The sequence below is a fragment of the Mixophyes fleayi genome, chromosome 4 (assembly GCF_038048845.1).
Source record: "Mixophyes fleayi isolate aMixFle1 chromosome 4, aMixFle1.hap1, whole genome shotgun sequence".
Taxonomy (NCBI): Eukaryota; Metazoa; Chordata; class Amphibia; order Anura; family Limnodynastidae; genus Mixophyes; species Mixophyes fleayi.
This window is the reverse complement of record NC_134405.1, coordinates 297541318-297560383: the sequence shown is the minus strand read 5'-3', so window position 1 is coordinate 297560383 and position 19066 is coordinate 297541318. Positions and strand designations below refer to the sequence as shown.

General features: G+C 41.6%; 1 protein-coding gene across 1 annotated transcript in view; it reads left to right on the top strand.

The window, feature by feature from the left end:
* HMMR (hyaluronan mediated motility receptor) overlaps positions 1–19066 on the top strand; it is a 49875-nt gene that overhangs the window by 9981 nt on the left and 20828 nt on the right. The window contains exons 6-10 of the mRNA XM_075209866.1: positions 2640–2726; positions 5742–5853; positions 14803–14868; positions 14958–15031; positions 15663–15749. Coding sequence (XP_075065967.1) covers positions 2640–2726; positions 5742–5853; positions 14803–14868; positions 14958–15031; positions 15663–15749 — 426 coding nt within the window. The remainder of the gene's footprint in view (positions 1–2639; positions 2727–5741; positions 5854–14802; positions 14869–14957; positions 15032–15662; positions 15750–19066) is intronic.

Genomic DNA, 19066 nt, shown 5'->3' with positions numbered 1-19066 from the left:
TGTCCGAATAATGGGAGTTTCAGCCTGCATAGTAGTGTTGGGACAAAGGACCAAAGTTGTATGGAGCGTTCCTCGGTTACTCCTCTTAGGAGACCACTTCTCGTCAAAATAAAGTTATGTCTGAGTTGCAAGCAAATGGTCTCCAGCTGTTAGACGGTCACATCCCGACACAGATTACCACTAGATCAGTCAATGGTGTCCAATATTCCTAATAACACTTGCTTATTCGGCTGGTAGAATGCAATCATATCTTCTCTCTCCGGCATGTGAGGCCATTGTCCAAGTACCACAGCAACTTGCGTCCTGATGTGTATGGGCAGCACGGTGGCTAAGTGGTTAGCACTTATGTCTTACAGCACTGGGGTCATGAGTTCAATTCCCGACCATGGCCTTACCTGTGTGGAGTTTGTATGTTCTCCCTGTGTTTGCGTGGGATTCCTCCGGGTACTCCGGTTTCCTTCCACACTCCAAAAACATACTAGTAGGTTAATTGGCTGCTAACAAAGTTGACGTCTGTCTGTCCCAATGAGGCAGGGACTGATGTGAGTGAGTTCTCTGTACAGCGTTGTGGAATTAGTGGCGCTATATAAATAGATGATGATGTCCGCTCCAGAATATCCTCCATATAGGAAACAAAGCTGTTATTTTGGTTCTTCCTTACTGTTGCATAGGATTTTAGATTGGCTAGAATTCATTTCTGAATCCTCCATTAATGTGTACCACTAACATGTTTAGTTTGCTGATTTATAAAGTCATGTGGGAGGAGCCCAATTAAATGTCCATCTTCATAATGAAATTTTGACCAATTCCCTTTGACAGTTACTTAAACAAACAATATTTTATACTTTTTATGTATGATACATATATGAATAAACACACCCTTAGAGATGGATAGCTGTTGGAACACACGTTCCATACATTAAGTATATTGGATCTGATTAATAACTATATATGTAAATATGTGTAATCATATTAAATAATCATACAAGATTAAACCCATCTGCATTTTTGATATGATGATTATCCAATAGGAATCCCAAAACATGACCCTATATCCTTTCTAATATGAGTCCCTACTCTGGCCAGTTATGGGTCAAAGCCTCATTTAACCCTTCCGGGGTTTCAAGCATAGACACTCAAATAAAGAGAATAAACACTTTTTTTCCCTTTATCTCCCCTTCTTATGTTGGTACCTCTATAATTTATTCCTAAAACAGTCAAACTCTCAGGATTACCATTATGTATTATAGAAATATGTTTTTGGATATAATGCATCTGTACTCTATTGGCAGTGTTTCTCTTGTGTTCCCTGAAGCGGGATTTTAAAGACCTCAATGTGTGGGCAGAACCACGGAGGTCATCCAGTGTAGCTTCAGTGAAGGACAAAGACCATGTCTTCCGTGTCCCAAATAAGTAATTTATGGAAAAGTTCCTTATCGGCTGTTTGTGTATGTAGTTTTGTTCTTCAACAAAGGGATAGCAATATCCCCTTCTAATAACTGCAGTGGTTGGCTGTATTATCAATAATTAGATGTAAGTGCCAGATATTGTTAATTGCATTTACTTCAGTGGTGAATTGTTCTCTTTAAAACCTAATGCACATTTTGAGTAAATAATTGTTCAAACTAACTCCTTCCCTTGCTATTGTGTACTGTAACTGTGAGGAAACATACTCTGCCATGTAGGGTTACTTTAAGATATTATTCCCCCCCTCGCACGTGCACACAAAGGGGTGTCTGCTTAGAGCCAGCTGTTTGCAACCTTTTCCCAGTCATGAGGTTGCTTTGGTTGTTGACACATTGGTCCCAGCTGTAATATTGTTGCTGGGATGTCACACACCTGATGTGATGGGGTCAGGAGGTGGCTGACTTAAAGCTGTTTGGGGCCTACTCAGATTTTATTTAGGGACCCATACAGCACAGAGGATGGGACCACAACAAAGATGGGGTTGCAAGGAAGGTGGAGTGTTTATTTGTAGTTCACCCTTTACCGCCAGTTTTATTTTTAAGGGATGTATTAACATAAATTTAAGGTCTTCATTGATGCAAGTTGAAATGACAAACTACAAGGAAGCACTTCTAAAAAAGTAATGTGGCCACCTTGTCTTGTGTGGGATAATTTAACGCCATTAAAAATTGTAATGATGCAATCGGACTTTCATGTTTACTTGGAAGTGTTATTTATTACCTAATTAGTGCTAAGTTTTGCCATTATAACCATATGCTCTAGATAGGACATTGTTAAGAGCGTGTATTGCACTGGTTTTTCCTCATGCTTAAAGCAACAGATTTGCAGTATTGTATGCGGTGCATAATATCCGGTTTACACTAGGAACATGCTACAATAGTCACAGGTTCACAGAATTTTCTTAATTCTTGCAAATAATGGTTCATTCCTTAAATGGCTGCCTCTGCTTTGTGTAAGTGTTAAAGTCTAAGTGTAGCTAAGGTAGTTGGGGTCTTGCTGGTAGCCCTCTGCATCATTGGAAATAACTGCCTCCGTGTATAGTATCCTGTTTTAGTAGATAGTTGCAAGGTTTTCTGTATACATCCATGGTGCCATGATAATTGGAAATTGTGACATGTAAACATTCTTCCCAAAATACTTACATATTCATGGACCTTTCTTTCTGTTCCTAGTTTTCTGATGATGGCTCAAAAAGGAAAATTGACAGTCTATGTGCAGAACTAATGGAAGCAAAAAATAAAGTGGATGCAAAAGGAAAGGTTTGTGTTGGGTTGTACTTTCTATATGATTACCGGTCATTGGACTAATGTTTGTTACGCTCTATTTTGGCTCAAAATGAGTAAATACACTCAAACCAATCATTGACTTACCCCTCTGGTTGTTTCACCTCCCACTTCCGCCATGGTCAAATGGACCCTTGTCTACCAAAGTTGGAACTTGCACCAGACATTGTCATTCAACAATGACAGCTTTCCCTAATAAACGGTATATTTTGTCATATCCAATAGGGGGTGCACCTCTGAATACAGTATCACCATTGTACAACCAAGAGAAAGTGTATTCCTATAGAGCCCTCTAGGGGCTAAAATGACAATATTTTTTTTTTTATTGGTTTACATTAAACCAGCATCTCCTTTTTGTATTATAGAAGACATATCTAAAAACAGAATGTTATTTGTGATGGTGTAAATGAGATTAGAGTTAACAGGAACTATTGGTCTTATTATTTATGTATTTATAGATCTTTAGTTCTCTCCCTCCTTTTATAAATTAATGACACCACTAAAAACTACACCCTTAATGCTTATTTGAAAATATCTTCATACCAGATGTATCTCCTAAATATTGATATTGGTATATACATGTATTGCGTCATTACAAGCATATCCGTGTGCAGCTATCACTGGTTATAAATATCAGGCTAATATTCAAGATATGGAATTGGTTTAATTTTGGGGAAATTACCATTTTCATATAATGTATTCTGTGAATCTGTATAACTTTCATAATGTAGAAGCATTTTCAAATCTTAAATATTATTCTCAATCAGTGATGAAGGCACACTTATATCCATGTAATGACACAGTACATGCATATACTAATATCAATATTTTGATGATAAATCTAATAAAAAAAAAAAAAAACAACAAACTTTCAACTTGGCATTAATACTGTAATCTTTAGTGGTGTCAATTTTTCAGTCAAAAATATTTATATATATATATAAAATATGAACTATTGGTTTCTTATCGTTTTTAGTTTCACTTGCGTGGTCACATCATATTTTGTTTTTAGATATCACCTATAATACAAAGTGGATACTAGTTTTAATGTATACCAATAAAACTTAATTTTATACAGCCCTAGAGTGCTCTCTATAGGAATACCTTTCTTTTTCGCTTTGTTGAAGAGGGGTTGCATGCCCCAATAGCCTTGTCATCTGTGTCCCAGACAGGGTAGGCTGATTGGTAGCCATGCTCCCCTTGACAGTGTGGGGGGCCTCCTGATAGCACTCACTCTGGCAGAGCAATTTCATATTGGGCGGTCAGTAAAAAACAACCTGATTGGCTGCAATGTGAATGTAACTCCCACTGTAAGAATGCAGAACCAGTCTGGTCCTACCCAGGCGCTTATGCCCATGAATAGGAGTGCTTTTAACAAGGGCAGCTCTTATGCAGTCAGTGTGACTTCAGTTTACAGGATCCTATGAATGTTAGACGGTCACAACAGACTGAATATCCACCACTAATCTGTCTTGTGATAGACTGAAGTTGACTGTCTACTGCTTCCCTCAGTGCTGCATCTTCCCAAGGAGAAGTGTTTTGCCCCAGTACTCTGCTCCTTTGATAGTCTCTTGCTCACTTTAAAGGACTGCAGGGTAGAATGTATTTTTCCGTCCAGAATGTGCGCAAGTCAGATTCCAAAAAATCTTTGCCCAAGAAGAGGGGTGATTGGACCACCAAGGTTGGGGGCCTCAGTTATGTCTGTACCAAATGCTGAACCATTAACGGTGGGGCATTTAGACCGTTTTGTGCTACCAGCATCCCTTGGCAGTCTCAAGTGACGCCTCCAGGGGCTAAAATCCAAGAGGCTAATCCTGAGCCTGGTTAGGCCCAGTCCTTAGCGCAGTGTTTGGATTTCTTTTGTCCTGTCTTTCCTGACGGGAGGATTCAAGTACTTCAGATATTTCTGTCTTGGAATCTGCCTGGGCTAAATTCCTATATCGTTAAACAGGGGAGGTAAATTGCCTATAGTTGTGCAGCCTCCCGAGTACTCAATGGGTTTTGTTGACAATATTATCGATTGGTACTTTTGGTCCAGCACATTCAGGATTGTCATGTCTTGGGTCAGTCCCCATGCTCCCTTTTTTTTTTTTTAAAAAAAAAAAGGGTAATCCTGTTACCCACTCCCAAAACAGTTCTTTAATGTGTTGGAAATGGGCAGATGCAGGCAAACCTTTGCATCTTGCATGCTTTGCTCTCCTTGAGGTTTGGAGTTGTAGACATCCTCTCAAGCTGTGGACCCTCTGGTTGTGCAGATATAAAGGTCCTTTATGGACCCCACAGGTAAGATGTTAAATGGTCTTTTAAAGAGACTATTTTCCACCTATGATTTGGTGCTTAGGCCGCCCTTGCAGCTGTTTGGGTGTTAAAACCACATTCCTTTCGGCAGAACAAGTTCCAATGAGGGTGCTTGCTGGAGGTAGCCCTTTATTTGGCTAGATAATTGTCCAGATCCTTAGGCAATTCAGTGGCATCGCGCAGTGTCCTCTTGCTTTCATAAGGTCCTGGCATTTTCAGGAAAGGCCCTCTTCAGGCTGGGAGTGAAGAAATCAACACTTTGGACCCAAATTGTTGCAGACCCGTTAACATACATAGGGTTTGTGGATCTGCGTTTCAGCATTTTCCTTCTGAAAACAATTTGCTTTCTTCTGGATCCAATATCACCACTTCTGATCAACCTGTAAACTACTGGCCAATAAGGCTGTTGCAGACAATGGTATCAACCCTAAAAGCCACATATGTGCAATTCTCTTAAGGTGCAGATTTATGCCCTCTGAAGTGGGGGGTGGAGATTAATGGTAAGAACAAAAATACTTATTTCATGCAGGGATTTTTGGAAGCCTATTAAATTGGTCTTCACTCATTCTCAATTTCACTTTTATAGCTGCAAATTTCTGACCGGTTGTCATATGTACTATTTGCTCTTCATTTATCTAATATGTTCAGATTTTTAACTTCCATGACACTTTTCTTTATGTAATTATATTGTAGGAGATTTATCATATTCAAACAAACTTTGAAGACCAGGTTCAGACACTGCAGACCAGCTTGGCAACTTCTAAAGCGGCTTTAAAATCTCTTTCTGAAAAGAATGCTATTCTAGGTATGTTGAATTGTTTTCCATAAAATGGTAAGACGTTTGCATAAATAAAGCCACTATTTGACACGAATGTAGACTATTGATGAATAATTTCATGAATAACTGGAGTGTTTATTCTAAATATAGCTGCCAGGCATTTTAATTTCCTTTCTAACATGCAGTCTCCTACAGAAAGGTTTGTTACACAGTAGACAGACCGGCATAGTTCATGTCTGCAAAGCAAGCCTTCAAAGTTGTACAAAAGAGTAGGCCAGTTAAGAGGCAGTGGCTAAAATGACCACAATCTGCCTTTTTATCAGATCCCATTAGGCATTCCGAGGAGCAGTGTGTATGCACATGTGGGGGAGGAAATGTCTTCTGGGCAGCGATTACAGTTTATCTAACCGTCAAATAGTTTAACTCATAGTTATTTTGGGGGCATATGACCTAACCCCACCTTCAATTGGCCATAATCTTCCTGACATTTGTATATAAAATCATCGTTATTTTGTATAGCACGCCAGAATCCGCAGCACCTCAGTCAAGCAAATAAACTGAAAATAATACAAATAAGTAAGGGACAAGATAAACCATAGAATTGGTAAATATCTATAAAAAGGGCTTTAGAGAAAGCAACTACATAAGACACAACTAGAACAATGGAAACATTACAAAGATGATGAGGAGATGGGAGGTAGAGGGCCAAACTTGGGATCGTTAGGGTGGTAAACAGACACGTGGAGAGTGGCGGGGAAATTGCCTTAGGATAGGACCAGGTAGGTTAGAGGGAAGAGGTGAGTATTGAGAGAGCGTTTGAGAGATTCAAAGTTGGGGTAGAGTCTGACTGGGTGGCGCAGGGAGTTCCAAGGTGGGAAGCAGCGCAGGCATAGTCCTGAAGGCAGGAGTGCGAGGTGGTGATGAGGAGAGGCGAAGGTCATTAAAAGGATGTAGTGGACGAGTAAGGGAATGTTTCTTGACAAAGAGTGCTTTACAAGTGAGTGTAAGCAACTTGAATTGTATTCTGGAGGGAATGGGAAGCCAGTGGTGGTTTTGCAGAGATTCATAGCGGGAACAAACGTCTGAAGAGAAAGATTAGTCACAAAACCTTATTCAATTTATTGAGTACAGTACAGATATCAGGGGGTTGGGCAAGTCTGAGAAGAGAAGATTGCAGTAATCAAGACTGGAGATGACTAGAGCAAAGGGGAAATCTTTGCAATTTTGCAAAGATGGTGGCGACAGCAGTTGGCAAGTGACTGGATATGGTGAGTGAAATTGAGGGCAGAGTCAATGATTTTCCCCAGGCAGCATTTTTGGAGTACAGGAGAGCGGATGACACCATCAACCTTAAGAGCGATCAGATTTGAGGATGTGGCACTAGGTTGTGGAAAGATGATAAACTCAAATTTGGATATGTTGAGCTTGAGGTAGTGCCCAGCCATCCAGTTGGAGATGACAGAGGCAGTCTGACACATTGGGGAGGGAGCGAGATCGGGGAAGGAAAGGTAGATCAGAGTCATTGGTATGGAGGAAACATTTGAGGTCAACAGAACGAATGAGTTAACCAAGAGAGGAGAGGAGATGTTTAAAGAGGGAAAAGTAATGATCCAAGAACAGAGAAGGTAGTTGATGGTGGAAAATAGGTGACAGGTGTTTTTGGACTGTGCGGAGATGAGGACTTTGAAGTAGCATCGTTTGGCAAAAGATGGCATTGTAATAGGATGACAGTGAATTTGAAGTGGATAAAGTCTGAGTAGAGCTTTCTCCAGAGGTGCTCAGCGGAACAGGAGCATATCTGAAGGTAGCAAGCAAGCTTGGAATTCCAAGGGGAGTGCTTAAGATGGCAGAGGTAAAGTGTGGTAGCAGGGGCTGCTTCAATTGGGGTGTGCGGAGATGGTGGAGTTGTCAAAGGAGACTGTTGTATTAGGACAAGATAAAGATGAGATAAGGAGCAGTGGTTGAGGGGTTGCAGAGAAGCGAGAGGGGGTCATTATCACGCATGTTGCGTAGTGCCTGCAGGGTTTTGGGTGCTGGAGATGGAGAGGTGGAAGGGGAAGAAGTTGTGATCAGAAAATGGGAATTATGAATTGGAGAAGTCTGTCAGAGGTGAGAATGAGATCAAGGGCATGTCTATCACTGTGTGGGAGAAGAGGTTCATGGGCAGATCTGATGGAGTTGAGTTTGTAAAATTGTCAGAAACGAGAGCTGGGGGGGGGGCGGTAAATAACTGCCACACAGAGATGGAGAGGGGAGAAAAGCCGTATGGTATGAGTCTATCCGGAAGAGGGAAGGGACAGGCAACGTTATGCTGAAGGTGCCGTTAGGAGATAAAAGGTCGCCTAGGCCACCATCTGTGTGGTGTGTAAAGGATAGACTGAGGAGAGAGCAGCAGCAGAGACTGTGTCAGAAGGTGGGATCCAGGTTTCAGTGAGCAGTAGATTGAAGGAGTGAGAAAGGAAAATGTCATGGATTGGAGCAAACTTCTTGGATCTGGTGTTCCAGATTGCGCAGGTAGCGGGAAGGAACTTGGGAGGCGGACTGGGGATAAGGTGAGAGGGTAGTGGCAGTAGATGGACAGTAATAGGGTGGGGCCCAGGTATGGGAGAGGCAGTTCTTGCAGCTGGAATGGAAGGTGAGATAGTTTGTAAGGGCAGTAATTGGGAAGGTAAATTGGAGGAATAAATACTGGTTAGAGGATGCGTGTGAGGGATAGAGATGAAGGAATTGTGGGGCTACGGTGTTCTTGAAATATCAAATATGTATCTCCTTGAATTATATTTACGGTTATAATAAATATGATTGCTGTAGATTCTTCATACTTCAGTTATTTGTATTTTACAGACCTTATGTGCTTGTGGCCCGTAACTATACAGTGCTGAAACAATATCTCAAAACATGAAATATGAAGAAATGTGCCTTGACGTTTGTGTTCTATATAGACATATTGGCACTTGGTGTCTGTTGTATTTGTTTCTCTGGCTAGCCAAATATAGATTTCTCATACATGGCGGACACTGGAGCACTGGGGTGACAGGAGCTTGGGCACTTTCAAATTCAAGCTTTTTGCCCTGTACCTCCATTGGATTCTTAGGACTTCAGCCTTTTTCAGTGCCTGCTGGAGCTGAGTGAGTTTTCTAGGACTGCCTTTTGCAGACTTTTTGAATTTATTTTATGTTTTGCTTTATTTTATTTCTTATTCGGCCGTCCAAGTTTCCCAGAAAAAAACTGCAGGAACTCCGTGTTCTTCACAAGGTGAAATTTCTTGCAAGGAAGGCCCATCAAGATTCAATCAACACTACCATGGCTGTGGCTTACCTAATCACCAGGAAGGCACAAAGCGTTCCCTGGCCAAAACTTTCTTAACCTTGCAGCTGACTTAATCCCAGGGGTAGAGAACTGGGTTGCCAACTTCTTCAGCGGCTCGGCCCTTCATCACGGGGAATGGTTCCTTCACGAGTAAGTTTTTCAGCAGCTGGTGGTCAGGTGGGGCCAACCAGATGTTGACATGATGGGATCTTATTTGAACCAGAAGGTGGAGCTTCCTTCCCTGTTGCCACCAGTGGCGATGCTTCTGCAGGTACTAAAAAAAAAGAGTTGAAGGCATTCTTGTGATTCTCTTAGCACTGGAAAGGTTCAGGGGGTCTTGGTAGACAAACATCTGAAACATGGCGACCTATTAAGGCATGGCACCTTCCTGCACCAGAGTTTACATTGACTGGCTTTAATGGCATGCTGTTGAAGTCATGAATCTTGGACGTAAGGGTTTTTCTGACAGTGTGGTCCAAACCATGTTCAAGGCTCAGAAGCTGGATTCTGCCAGAAATTACCACAGGGTTTGAAGGATTTATATCTTGTGTGAATTGAAGGATTGATATGGTTGACTGGTTTCTTTTCCTGCTGGATGGTCTAGAAATTGAGGGGGGAGGGGTGGTTAAACCAGTTTGTTGAAACTTCATGTTTCAGCGCCCTGGGTTTTTTTGTTTTTTTTTCAGAGAACTGGCTTTTACCTGGTGTGCAGACCTTCTTGTAGGGAGTAATGCATGTGGGATCTCAATCTGGTGCTGATGACCTTGCAGCATCCTCCTGTTGAGCAGATTAATTCCACTGAATCAAAGTTCCTTACTTGAAAGACAGCTAGGAGAGTTTTAGATCTACTGTCTTTTAGGTTTCCTTTTGCCACCTTTTTGGTGCACACAAGGTTTTATACATAGAATACTTTTGCATCCAATGATGCAAGTTTTGGACCTTAGGTCCTGCATACTGCGACTATTCCAAATTTAACACTTAGCTGTCAGTGTGGTTGGTGGCATCCATACAGCTTCCATGGGCGATCTTGACACAAATGGGGCTGGGATAATGTAGAGTCCGGTAAGTGTGCTAGATTTAAAGATTTGTTCAGGCAATGACGCATTGGTTGCGTACATCAACCATCAAGGAGACGCAAAGGAAAGCAGAAACCTTATGTGTTTGGCAGAGCTAAATGTTCCTGCAATATGAGCGGTGTTCTTTCCAGGAGTGGAGAATGGTAAGGCAGATTTTCAACAGGCATTATCTACATGTATGAGAATGGTGTCTCAATCCGAAAGTTGTCATCAGATTGTGGAGAGATGGTGTCAGCCAGATGTCGACATACCATCTCGGTTGAGCCACAAGAGTGATTCAGTTCAAGGACAAGGGACCCGCAGGCTTGTCTGGTGGGAGTCACTGTCTGTTCCATTGAAATTTCATCTAGTTTATCTGTTCTCTTCAATGGCAATGCTTAAGTGCCTTCTCAAGAAGGAAAGAGGGGGTCCAGGTGCTTCTGGTAGAACTAGACTGGCCAAAACAATCGTAAATCTTTGAATGTTGGTCGATCTGTTGTGGTGTCTTCATCTCAGACAAGACCTGCTATTTTATGGCCCATTTTATCATTGGGTATACCTTTTGAGTCATTGTTTCAACGGCCACACAGTTTATTGCAAAGGGGTTTTCTGGCAGACTAGTCGAGACCATGCTCAAGGCTAGAAATGCCAGTCTTGGCAAAAAGTTATCGCAGGGTTTGTAAGACACTGGATGTGCAGACATTTCTTCAGGGAGAGATGCATATGCAGGCTCCATAAAATCCTCCTTGGGATTTGAATTTAACGTTGATGGCATTACAACAACCCCCATTTTGAACCCTTGGGGGTAAATGTATCAAGCTGCGATTTATTTTTATTTTTTTTTTACCCTTTTTAAAATCGTTGGTCATCTCTGGCGATTTGCTGCGATGTAAAACACGCCTGTGTTGGCTAACTCTCCTGTGTTGTAGCAGCGTGTTCTATAAACACATCACTGTTACACTGTTCTGCCTATAGAGCCGGAGCTCCGGTAGCTGTAAAAATGTGGGGTCCCCCTCTATTCAGTCTTAACCCTAGTGCTGCCAGCCTACTGCTGGTTCTGTGAAAATCGGGGGGGTAATTTTGCGTCTGGTTCCCCCTATTTTCACGGAACCAGCACTAGGCAAACCAGCCGGGGTTGGTGGCACTATAGCAGGGGGACATGCGGCAATGCTCGCCCTGCCATAATGACAACCAACCCCAGGCTGTTCAGCATTGGGCTGGATTCCCTAGGGAGTGGGGTCCGTCGAAAAAAAAGGTGGGACGCCCAGTGCTGATGGCACTAGGGCTCTTCCTACACCCCTTGGCGGTGGGTGTAGGGTAATAGCGATTATAGGTGGAAAAAACAAACGGGCGCCATTTTATTTTGTGCAACTACAATACCCAGCCAGCCCGGGTGCCATAAATAGTGTGGGCATGCTGATACTTTTATAACTACATGCACCAGCATACCCATGGCAGCCAGGGCATGTTGACACTTGGAGAACCACAAGTGTCAACATGCCCTGACACCTACGGCTGGCTGGGACCTGTAGTTCCACAAAAGAAAATGTTTACAAAACCACAACACCCTCATTAAAACCACTGACATTTAATAAAAATAAAAACACACAATAGACAGTGAAAGCCCTCATTTACACCATATATTTTTATTAAAAATAATAAATTCCCTATACTAACCACTGAATTTTTCATCTGTCGTCAGCAGCTTTTAATCCTAAAATGGCTGTCGCCCAAGTCCAAAATATATTTGTATCCAAAGTTCGGCTTGTAAAAGTCCAAAATAAATTTGTAGATCCAAAAGTCCAGCTTGAAATCTCTTCTGATCTTCTTGGGCACAAAGTCCCCCTTGTCGATTAAAGTCTTCTTTGCTTCAGCCAGGAGGGCCCCATATTTGTAAATTCCACAATTCTTCTGCTTGAAGAAAAAAAATAACAAAACAGCTGGACCACCGCTAACAGCTTCTACTAAGTAGAAGCTCCGATACGCAATGAGCTAAGCTCATTGCAGTAGGTCTATTTTATAGTATTGGGTGATTTTCATGGATAAATCCCCTACATACTGCTCCGGCAGTTTGACAGGGCAGTGTAACATGCTGTATCTGGCGTGTTTTAAAGCAAACTCTCCCGAGTTTGCTTAATCGCAGCTTCATACATTTGAGACTTGTATAGCTGGAGTGGCAAACAGTCGGGAGTTTGATATCTATCGATTTTGGAAACAGCGATTTTGACAGAAGCACAACTCTTGCAATTTTACATGAAATCTCAGCTTCATACATCTGCGAGGTTCAACTCTCCCGAGAAAATAGCTGGATTTGCAAAATCGAACCTTGATACATTTACCCCTTGGAGTCAATGGACATGAAGGGTTTTTGCGGGGGTTTTTTTTTTTTAGCGGTGATGTATCTGAGCTGGGGTCTCTATCTTACAGGTCTAATTTTTCATGAGAATAGGGCTGCTTTTGGGATAACACAATCCTGTCAACATAAAGTGACTTCTAGGTGTCATTTTAAATAGGGAAATTCTAATCCCAACATTATGACAACAAGATCAATCCTCGTTTCACAGTATTCTGTGTAGGGATTCTGACAATATGTAAATAAAGTCTAGACTGTAGGAAGACTGATTATCTCTTGCTCCTTTTAATCCTGTTTACATCTGCTTGCAGCAAGTACTGGCACAATACTTGCTAAATAGGCTTCACAATGCAAAATCACATGGAAGTTATTGGTGGAGGTAACCCTTTGGTATATTGTTAGAAGCAAAGAAAACAACGTCTTATCGCCAGTGAAAAGACAGAGCTGTTTACCCTTTGATAAATATGTCCATTTGTCTGCATTGGGCACTGGTGCAGCATTTAAGCAACTGTCTATCTGATTCTGAGCTCAGTTGCATTTGCTGCAGTCTTGCACTAATAGAATTGATGTTCTTATGTGTATTTTATAACTGTAATTAAAGTAGGAAACAAGATTGTTCTGCCCCATAAGTATAAATATACAAGTGACTAAAAATTTATACTAACATGAGATTTTCAAAAAGCATGTACTCTGATTCTGCAAATTGAGTAACACAAATTTTGGGTAAGCACCTGAATAAAACAATCTTTAGACAGTTGATAGTTGACATAGGTGGCAGTGGGTGTTACATGGTCATGCTTTGCTGGGCCATGAATATTGCTTGTTAAGCATTCTAAAATAATATCTGTGTACTGACTGTTCAGTGGAGTGTTCTTGCTATTCAAGCTTGTGAAACGCAGCTAAGGTTTAATGCTCCTTAGGCACATAGCAGGACCCATGTATATACTCTTACTGGCATTACTAATAATTTCCTGTAGAGGTTGCTATTGTAACACGTTCAATGCTACTAGCTCGAACAAAAGTCAGGAGTCTCTTATCCTGTGTACTCTTGTCGCTGACATTGAAATATATAGCTGAACAACAAAATGTTCTACAAATATATCTGTTTGACAGTGATTTATTATTGGGATGTTACTGATTAGTAGGAAGTTGGCCTGCTTTGGCATTCTGTTTTTGCATATTTAGAGGGTCCGATTTATTTTCAGTACTGAAGAGTGAATGTGGGATATTTTTATTTTTTATTTTATTTTTTATTTGCACATCGTAAGTGTTGGGTGTACAATCTAGGAGTTGACACTCTGCTTGCTAAAGGTTCTGTTTGTTAATGAATGATGTCCATTCACCTAACTGACTTTGGAATGTTCTCCTCAAGATAAGTAACATTAGAGTCGGGCTTACACAAACATCTGGTGGCAACGTGTAACTATAAAGATGAATCTTTTTTATATACATATAGGGGCATATTCAATTAGCTTTCGGATTCGCGGTAACGCGCGTTACCGCGAAAAGTGCGCGTTCTTGTGGGTATTACGGTACCGCATTAACGCAGATTTTCGTTCGCAACCCTATGGGCTGCGCACGAAAATCCACGTTATTGCGGTAACGTGTATTACGTTTCGCGGCTGTTCCTGTGCGTTACCGCGAATCCGAAAGCTAATTGAATATGCCCCATAGACTGAACCTTGGGAATGTGACATTTCATTCTGATTTGGAGAATAAGCCAGAAATTTCACACACATTCTCAGGGTTCATTCTATGTATTTTCATATTTATTGTCCTATGTGTATAAATGCATTGCATATACATTATGTATTGCCACAAGTTAATAGCAGTATGAGAACACCATCTCTTTCCAACTTTTCAAACTCGTCGGCCATAGCACTGATTACCTACCCTGACTTGCATTTGAAAATCTTCTGTATGTAAATTAAAGGACATTTTGGGAAATGGCCCTTTAAAAACATCATTCCTTTTTACAGTTTGGTGTCTGAGGCGAGTTATAGGCACAAGAGTTGATAACATTATGAAAATCTGGCTGTTTTACTTGTCTCGCAAGCTGGTACACTTGTAATTTGCTTTACATCAAGAAAACTTTCCTTTGCTATTCCATATTCTAATGAGGTGGCTTTGTGAGAGCTCTTATTTAGCATGCACATGTTGTAGTATTCTGGATTTCAAATGTCTGTAAAAGAAAAGCCAAAACAACAATTTTTGGTTCCAAGTACATGTATTAATGTCTTCTGTGTGTCTGGTCTCTAGAGGAGAGTCGGAAAAAAGCCGCTAAGAAAAATGACGTTTTGGAGAAGGAACTTAACCACGTACATGGTAACATTATTTGTGGGGATGGCTTTATTTTTCTTAAGTATATTTTTACACACATAAATGAATACTTTAATATCTAATTATTTCTCCAGGTGCAATTGAGGAATTGAGAGGAGAAAGTAAAAACCTTGAAGGATATCTATCAAAGGCCCATGAACAGGTGCAGGTAAATGGACTCTACTTTACTTTTTTTTATTTTTTTAATGTATTGTATCCTGCAATAGAGGGACACAAGGTGGTTAAGCACCCTCTATCAGACAGGGCACTGGAAGAAAAACTAACCAATCAGGTTGGTTCATAAATTGTTCTGGGTGCCCAGGATTGGTAGTGGTGAATTGGTGACTGCAATGTACCACAGTGCATGGACCTTGGCATCTGGCATTTTCGGAATGGAAGCCTCCACAGACTCTGAAGGCTGCAGTGGTGGGAGCGCAGCATACTAAGGCATGGATCTCCTCATTTGACTAGTGTTAGAGGTGCTCAGTTTGATTAGCCACCAAGTGTTGTCAAACGTCCAGTTCCAATCAAATGACTGAGGGGCAGCAGAGAGTGATGTAGCTTCAGGTATTCCTCCTCCTCAAGGACTCTGTAGCAGCCTGTCACTGCCGTTCTTCCTGTAGTCTAGTGGGACTCAAATGCACAGACTTTGGTGAAAAACACAGATAGGAGGAAAGAACAATTAAGACATTCATTGTTGCAAGAGGGTGTCTGCAAACCAATAAGTTGTACAAACGAAAGGGTGATTATTATTTTTTAATATTCCAGTAATTTTATTTTTATTTTTTTTCCTCCTCCAGGATCTCCAGTTGGAAATGAGCGCCAAAGAAAAAGAATATGGGAGCAAATTACAAATTGCAAATTCTCAAATATCCGAACAGAACTTGGTAAGAGTAACCAACACTTGTGGGTTATACAATCATTAAGGATAGGTTATTTCTCACCACAGCAAGTCAAATACATTTTCTTTCAGTTCACTCATTTTGAAACTTTTTATAAGAAATTGAGGTAGGAACACTGGATTGTTGACTCGGCAAACATTTTTGTGCCTGAAAAATATTCTTATTTTCTAGTGATGTGATATGTTGGTGCTATGTAAATATCTAAAAATAGATTTTAAAAATTATAAAAAGATATAAAATGTGTATTTGGCTGTCTGTAAGGTACATTGATTAAAAGTTCTTTGCTCATTCATCCAATTTGAAGACCTTGAAATGGGTATAGAGACTAATATGACACACAAAAAATCCTCGTCATACGTCCTCTATATCCCCACCCTGTAATCATCCTAACTTGAGTGCCACATGAAAGGGTGCTTTACTTTTGGGCTTCTCCGGCATCATGTATATTTTTTAGTTTTCTCTCATTTAAATTTTCTGCCATCTGTACCTCCAACTGTCACCCTGTTCCCAGATTTTATACCTTCTGAGAGATTAGTACTGCAGGTAGTGCAGTGTCCGGGGGTCCCGGGCTGACATTGTCGGGAGGGGGAGAAGACAGTTCAGGCACGGTTAGCCTCAATAGCCTAGTCAGGTTGGGGGTAGCTGAAGACAACCAGCCCTGCACTAGGTACTTGTTGGTTATAAGGGGGCCATCTTCTTGGGCGATAGCTGTCCATGAAGGGCCCAAGGTAGGAGTGTAGCCTTGGCAGCATAGCAGCACCTCCTTGGCAGGCTTCAGTTTCCTGACTGAAGCCTTCTAGAAATACAGCCGCTTCTGCTCCATCCAGCTGGAGGAAACAACTCACACAAAAGGTACTTTTTCCTGCCTAATGTTGGTTCACACTGCACTTGCCGGGTCTCTTTGCAGGTTCATTTTCTTCATGTCTGATGGGGGGAGGAGGGTAGAATAGTTTTGCTTCTGGAGTTGCTGCTTTTGTGACTTTATACACTTGTTTCTATGTCATGCTAGTTTGCCCAGTGGACAGTCATGCAAGCATGCCTTTGCTCAGCCTGTGAGGCTCAGCCGACTGTTGCATGTGCCTATGGTTTTCGTTAAATCCTTGGTTTAATTTTTCTGAGCTTCTGCAGCTTGCTGCCTATCACCAGGTTATAGGTGAAGCTAGTTGTCCCTCTTCCTAGCTGTTTAGGTGGTGCCACTAGACGAGACGCTCTGAACGCAGACCCTGGCTAGACAGGGTTTCGTTTAATTTCCTCATTTCAGAGAATTTTTGGAGAACCATCAGGGACTAGGTCCCAGAAATGTCAGAATACTACATTGTCCGGCCTGGGGAAGGTCTGATCCTAAGGACCCCTCACTCGTAGAGGGTAAGGTAGTGATGGAATCGGGTATTGGGGGTTCCTTGTGTGTTGATTAGTGTTCTTTGACATAGTGGATGGTTTATTGATTATGGGAACATCGTCTGTGGATGCTCCTATAGCATGGTGTGGTCTAGGGCGATGACTTTATAACCCTGACTGCTGCAGCACTTTAGGAAGTAGGGAAGTTGAGTGTGTTACTTCTATATTTTATAAAGGCTAGTGCTTCTGAGACCCATTACCATGGTCAGAGCGGCTTTTGAAGGGTTGCAAAAGTTCGAAAGACTAGTAATTGGCATCCTTGTTTGTGCATATCTGGCAGATCAGCTCTGGATGTGGGTCTCATTGGGAGCAGCGTTTACAGTTTTCTTGGGTGTCTACTTGCAATGTTCTTTGGCTCAAGGCTGGGTAGCCAAGACTCCAGAATCTTAGACTCCATCTGTTTTCAGATGTCTTATTTGGCCCTAAACTGGATAAGACCATTAGCCATTGGTCTCTCATGCTGCTGGAAATCTTAGACTTTGGTATTGAAAGGGCATCTGTCTGCTCATTGAGGTTGACACCATAGTCCGTAATGGGCCCGCAAAGCATCCAGCAAGCAAAGCCTCAAATGTCTGTATGAATATTTGGGAGATGCAGTACTTGATGCAGATCAAGGATTATCCCGGACCTCCTCCCTGGCAGTGGCAGCTAGAAAGCACACTGTGGTTGAGATTGTGGGAGGCAGATGCTGAATCCAAAAAAGGCTTTGGAGGCATGACCATATGATGGCTCATCATTATTCAGTTCACCCTTAGAAAAAGTTGTCTCTCAGGCCACTGGGGGAGGAAGTGCGTTTCTGCCAGTGGCTGCTCCCAAGACAAAAGGTAGGCGTTACCGCTCCTTTTGTTTTGCAGGCAGATCTAGAAGCACCCCCACTAGAGGTCATTTGTAAGTACCTTGGGAAGGGGCGCAGCGAGGTAGGCAGGCTTGGACATAGCGCTGCCCAAAGCCAACAAACAAGCAACTTTTCTGACTCCTACTATTAGGCAGACCTATGTTTCTCAGGGGTCTCCAGTTCCTGATGGCCTCACAGCTTACTTCACCAGGTCAGTTGATACTTCCTGGGCAGCGGAGCACAGGATTTCAGTGGAGCAGTTGTCGGGCAGCCACATGGTCGTCTGTCCACATGTTCACTAAATTTTATCGTTTTCATGTCTTTGCATCCAAAGACACCAGTTTTGACCGATAAGTTTTACGCGCAGCTCAGGCTGCGTGTTCCCACCCATTAGGGGCAGCTTTGGAACTTCCCCATGGTAAGCAGTGTCCCCCAACTGTATGTGCAAGAGAAAACATGTTGTTTTTTATACTTTTAAATTTTTTCTGAACCACGACCACCTTTTTTTCATGCTGTAGTCCACCTGTTAAATTTATTACTCGGGGGTTGTTTTTTTGTTTTTCTCTCCAGCTCTATCCTGTGTGGTTGGTTAGTGAGATATAGATATAGAGAAGGGCAGAGGAAAAGCAGCAAGTGCCACTGTACTAACTGGAGCCTCTATACCAGTGTTGGCTAACCTGTGACACTCCAGATGTTGTGAAACTACCAGTCCCAGCATACCCTTCCAGCAATAAGCTGCTATATATTAGCAAAGCATGCTGGGACTTGTAGTTTCACAACACCTGGAGCCAACACTGCTCTATACCCATGGTCTTAGTGTCTCACAATGGATACAGATAAAATAATTGAATGCTAAAAATCACAGGTTTTTATTTCTGGTTTTGTTTTTTTATATATTTGGTTGCTGGAGGACACTAATTAATGAGCTTATTGGTTTATAGTCCATAAGGCAAAGAAAGTATTGAACGTGTGTATATGTATATGTGTATATGTTTATATTTATGTATGTTTATATTTATATTATATCATAAATGGTCCCTACTAACCATTGGATATTTGCTATAAATGT